A 6000-nucleotide genomic window follows, 5' to 3' on the forward strand; every position below is an offset into this window, starting at 1 on the left:
GGCTGGTTTACTCATTGTCCCACAAATTGCACATTTTGTTTTCATCTCATAGTTTTTCACTTATTCCATTCTCAGAGCTGTCTTTCTCTCTGACCTATACCTACCTAGCTAGATCCTACTGCTCTTTGTGGAGTGAGCATTCCTATTGATATGTATGTATCGAAAACACAGTGATTAACTGAATAACTAAATAGATCGGTGTATCTAGGTATCTACATTTAAGAATGAAAGAGTCAAATTTTTGGATTTGCTAATTGGTATTTCATGGTGTAGAACTAACAGTAATTTGTCTATATAAAAATTTTTTGTCCTAGATTACTCCTGTTCCTGGCACTCATCCGCTTTTAGTTTTTGTAAACCCCAAAAGTGGTGGGAAGCAAGGAGAACGGTATGTTTTTTTCAAGTCATATTTCTATGTCATATTTATGTAAATAGATTAATTAAAATTGTGGTTTACAATATTTAAAAGCATTATTTCTCATGGTTTACTAATTTTGACGTGAAACAAGTAATGCTAGCATCTATCTGTAGTATATTGGTATGACCTCTCCTTATTTTTACAATTGGAATTTGAAAATAATAATGTCCTTTTATAAACATTTTTATCATAGCTCAGATATCTGAATTTTCTTTACCATACCTATCACCCCTAGTCCTTGATGGTCAATAGGTGATTTCAGTAAGCCATTACCCAGTACTGAGGAACACAATTGATATCCAGCTTCTAGACAAAGAGTATAAAGATGTCCTGTGTGTGCATTTAGTAGAACATGATGCCGTATTTCCCAAAGAAACACATACATTTAATATGAGTAATGATGAGCTGCATTATCAGGTATCTCAATATTTGGGCCAACAACACAAAAATGTCATTTTTGAATGGAATTAATGATTAATTCATAATATTTAATAAAAATTTGAAAATCACTACATTGAGGAATAAATCTTATATCCTTCTAAAGAGGATAGTTATAAACAAATATGTGGTTGTATCTGCCTTAATAATTTCTAGAAGTTTTTAGTACTCCAATCATATAAGGAGCAATAAGATTAAAAACATTAACACAAACATCATGACAATAAAACAGAAATTACCTTTGAGGTTGCCAAATAATGAAGTTGAAATATTTCCATGAACCAAAATTTTATAAAGCAATTTCTTTCCTACTCTTTAACTTGCAGCTGTATTTCAATGATATGAAAAATGTTCTTCACTTTTCAATCAACAAGATATCATTTCGGTTTAAAAGTTTTATTTCCTTTTATCAATATTCAGATACATTTCAATGCCACATGATAAATGCTAAACTGAAAATGTTTCTAATAAAGGTGCTAGGAAAGTTCAGAGGTGAAATGACTATTTCTTACGACTGAGAAGTCTTTGGAAAAGAACTAGCTTTTGAATTGGTTTTGATATAAGTAAATGTTTGCCAGTAAAAGAAGAAAGATTTGTGAAATGGCGTGGCATTTTTCAAGGAACCAGGAGATAGTCAGTGAGGTTAAAAATTAAGGGGGAGGAGGGACAAGATGAGACATAAACTGTCCCTCCTCCCCCTTATAATAAAACATTTTATATTGTGAATAAATTCACTCTAACCTTTCATCTTGTAAATAACATAACTGTACTTAAATAGCAATATAGAAGAGGGCTAGCGAGGCATGACTTTTGTAGAACAGGTGAGAGAACATGAAAGCCTGAATTAAAGCATGAGATGGCCTAGCCAAGTCTGATAGACTAGAGGCCCGTTGCACAAAATTTGTGCAAGAGTAGGCCTTCCTTCGCCCGGCTGCTGGCACCAGCTTCCCTCTGGCACCCAGGACCCGGGCTTCCCTCCAGCTGCCGGCAGGCACCACAGACCCGGGCTTCCCTCGCAGCCCAGCTTTGTCTGGAAGGTCACCTGGAAGGATGTCCAGTCTAATTAGCATATTACACTTTTATTATTATAGATATTACTTAGGTACAGGATTGTCCACAACCAGGTTCAGGTGCTGGGAAAAAGGAGAATGACTCTAAGATCTTTCTTGAGAAACTAGGTGATCTGATTAATCAATATTTAGAATGTTAGGGTTCTAGCAGATTTGGGAGTTGGGGAGTGGGGATAAAGCAGACATTACATAGTGAATTTAGAGAGTTTCTGCTAGCAAACATTATAGGAATGTGTTTGTAAAAATACATGGGTTGGCAAAAGTAATTTTATAGCGTGAGTATGCGAATCAGAGTTTTTTCTTGTATTATTATTATTATTCATTAATTATTGTATTATTCTCCATATGAACAACTGTAAACCCACTTTTGCCCACCCTTATATATAGTAATATTGTATATGAATATCAAATTAATGTAAAAACACTAAATTTTCTCTTTTTTTTTTTTTTGTCTAAGACTTCCAAGCATATGGGCAATATATGTGCTTAGAAACATTTCTGTTGCATTTGTTGTAAAAAGGTTGATTTCTTTCAGAAAAAAATGAATTTTTTAATATGTGCTATTGAAATGTTTATCAATTTTAAGACCTGAATTGTTGTTTATGTAAAATAATTAGGCAGTTGTGGTCACTTTCTTTGCTTGCATACATACACATGCATAATCTGATTTTATAAATGGAATAGATAGTGTTCAACTCTGTTAAGTTGGCTCAGTATCCTATAACTTTCACAGGGATCTATTAAGAGAAGCTATTTAAGTAATTGTCTATTGATAATTTCAAAATATTTATTTAAAATTTAATTAGCTAAATAATATTTAAATGCAGAATAATGTTCTAAATGACTATATAGAATACAAATATCATTATTTCTGTTTATAAACTATACTAGAGGCCCAATCAGGGCAGATAGGGGCCGGGTCTGTTGGGAGGAGGAGATGGCAGGAAGTTGGCCGGCTGGCCCACCCTGATTGGAGCTCATCAGGGCCAGGCCGGCTGGGGGGAGGGGCTGTGGGCAATTGGCCAGCGGGTTCCACCCCTGATTGGTGTGGGGGGGCCGATTGGGGGTGGGTCCACTGTTGGGAGGGGGTATGGGCGGTGTTTCAGTTGGCCCTGTCTCCGAAAGGGGTTTGGGTGCTGATCGGGGGTGGAGCTGTCTGGGGGTGGGGCTGCAGGTGAGGAAAGGGCAGCGGGGTGGTTGGCCTGCCGCTCTGCCCCCCATTGCGGTGGGAGTGGCCAATTAGGGGCGGGGACGTCTGGAGGGAGGGGCCATGGGAGGTTGGCCAGCTGGCCCCACCACCTGATCAGGCAGGTTCGCTGGCTGCAGAGGGCGTTATAGCAACCGGTCATTGTGATCTTTATGGTGTTCCAGTTGCTGGCTTTTTATATATATAGATTGCTTTATAAATGACTACTAAGCTGCTTTTCCTAAAAGAACCACTAGTTTCTATTAAGCTTTTATATTTTTAATAGTATTAATACAAAATTTATCAAATGTATATAATAATAACCATATGTGTAATTATAACATTGAGAGGTGCTATTTATTTAAAATGTTGATGTACCACTAATGTTTTTTTTTCTTCCATATTTTATCTGTATAGAATTTACAGAAAATTCCAATATCTACTAAATCCTCGTCAGGTTTACAGTCTTGCTGGAAATGGACCAATGCCAGGGTAAGTTCAAGGATAATGTCATAACCATTGACTCATTTAATAAACAAATTAAATAAGCCTGACATACCTAAAAATAATGTTATTTGAATACAGCAGCTAGATCACTGTATCAAAAATAACAACAACATAGAATATCAACTACATAAAAGAAAGCAATGCAGATGCTGGTTTTCAAAATAGCCTGCTTTAAATATATTTTCCTCTCTTCTAAATGTTGTGAGGTAATATTAATACTAGTGCTAATAATAATAATTTCACATACAAATGCATACGCACACTAGCTGGGTGCTTCAACTTCTAAACCATCTGTTTGAAAAACTACTCCCCTTGAAAATATAGCATATAAATCTAAAGAGTAAAGAAAAGGCTAGTTAACAAAGAAATAAAATCATAATATGATTTTATTAACTTAGCACTTTCAAAATCTAATGAGTATCATCTCTTACTAGATACTTTGTTGTTAATAGGTAAGATATAGAAAAATAAAATCATTTTCACAACAGAAATCATATACTCTTGATGTCACAAATATGAACTGAAATAAATTGTCCTTAATTTGGCCTCGTTAACTAATTAATGCCATCATCTTCCACTGACCTGCTTTCTCTTTCACCCTGAAAGTAAACATTAGACCCGATGAGGGGAGAGAAGCTCTGTATAACCTTACACAAGCTTCTTTTTTACAAACAGGTAGTATGATTGAAATACGTCTCCTCCATTATTCTCACAAACTAGAAATCAAATATTGAAATTGTACTGTTTTAAGTGCTCAGAGTAAAATGTATACTAATGTGTCTGTTAAATAAATACCGGTGCAAAGCGATCATTAGCACAGGTTCCCATAATTACACTTATCTCTTTCTTGCACTCCCTGCTACTGACCAGGGCCCCTTTTCAAATGTAGAGCAGTGATCTGCGGAAGGGACTTGCTTTAAAGACAGGTTCACCATGAGCATTTAGTTCAGAACAATGCCATTGTCAAGCTCCAGACTCCAGAGTCCAAGGATCATGATCAGATGATTGGGTAGGTGAGCCACACCCAGGAAGTCCTTATCTAGATAATGACAAACAAAAGTTAAAGTCTTGATATTAACAAATAAGCTCAGGCAGGATGGCTATTTTTCTCCTTTATCAATAGTCTCTGAACTTAAAGGAAGTAGGTCTTATTCTGCAGAATTAAGAAAATGTGCAATCAAAAATGTAGTCGTTCCAAGATCTCTGTCACTCCACCTAGACTGCATACATCCAGGATTTGCCCTGTGTTTCATAGTTGAATGCGATGCCTACTGACTCTGCTAATCACGAGCCTTATAACTTAAACTCTCCATGTCTTTATTATCTTGGTTGTAAGAGAAAAATAGTACCTGCCTTATAGGATAGTTCTGAAGTTAAATTGGATGATGCCTATAAAATGTGATTATCACATAATATGTCCTCAATTCATGTTATTTATTATCAATACTACTGATAGGAATTAACATGACCGCTCTTTTAAGTATATGTATGTATATATTGTTTCTGAGAGGAAGGTAGAGATAGAAACATCAATAATGAGAGAGAATCATTGATGAGTTGCCTCCTGCAGGCCCCCTACTGCGGATTGAGCCCACAACCCATGGATGTGCCCTGACTGGGAATCGAACTGTGAACTCATGGTTTATAGGTTGGCACTCAACCACTGAACAACACTGGCCAGGCAACATGACCACTTTTTAGCTCTATGTAAATATATTGCCATAACATTGCTTTTAGCTTTGATTACTCATTTTATTTTTTCCTTACTCTAAATATATACTACATGTTCCCTTTCACTCTTTTAATTTTAGGCATCCTATTATCCTCCATTTTATTTTAATACTAGAGTCCCGATGCATGAAATTTGTGCAATAGTAGGCCTTCCTTCCCCTGGCTGCCAGCACCGGCTCGCTTGCCTCTGGCACCCGGGACCCGGGCTTCCCTTGCAGTCCTGGCTTCATCTGGACAGTCGTTCAGAAGGATGTCTGGTCTAATTAGCATATTATGCTTTTATTATTATAGATTGAAAAAAATAAAGTAATATATGTACTTGTAAAAACCCATACTACAATAAATATTATTTAGAAAGTAACCTAGAGGCACTACCACTCCTTAGGGATTACAACTGTGAATTGTTTGTATGTATACTCCCAGAACTTTTTCATAAAATGTATGTATATAATGTATTCACATCTACACTACTAAAAGAGAAACATGGTAATTAGCGTACGACCGCTACCCTTCCCATTGGCTAATCAGCATATCCTTATGCAAATTAACTGTCAGCCAAGATGGCGGCCGGCAGCCAGGCAGCTGGAAGCGAACATGAGGCTTGCTTGCTCCAGTGACTGCAGACTCCAACGTTCCCCGCCTGACTTGCC

At 36.7% G+C, this 6000-nt stretch overlaps 1 protein-coding gene across 4 annotated transcripts in view; it reads left to right on the plus strand.

Moving 5' to 3' along the window:
• Nucleotides 1–6000, plus strand: part of DGKB (diacylglycerol kinase, beta 90kDa) — a 543595-nt gene that overhangs the window by 204940 nt on the left and 332655 nt on the right. For all 4 annotated transcript variants that reach the window (XM_014544666.1, XM_014544667.1, XM_014544665.1 and 1 more), the window contains 2 exons: nt 315–388; nt 3530–3604. In XM_014544666.1, coding sequence (XP_014400152.1) covers nt 315–388; nt 3530–3604 — 149 coding nt within the window. The remainder of the gene's footprint in view (nt 1–314; nt 389–3529; nt 3605–6000) is intronic.

The sequence above is a fragment of the Myotis brandtii genome, unplaced genomic scaffold (assembly GCF_000412655.1).
Source record: "Myotis brandtii unplaced genomic scaffold, ASM41265v1 scaffold374, whole genome shotgun sequence".
In the NCBI taxonomy this organism is placed as follows: domain Eukaryota; kingdom Metazoa; phylum Chordata; class Mammalia; order Chiroptera; family Vespertilionidae; genus Myotis; species Myotis brandtii.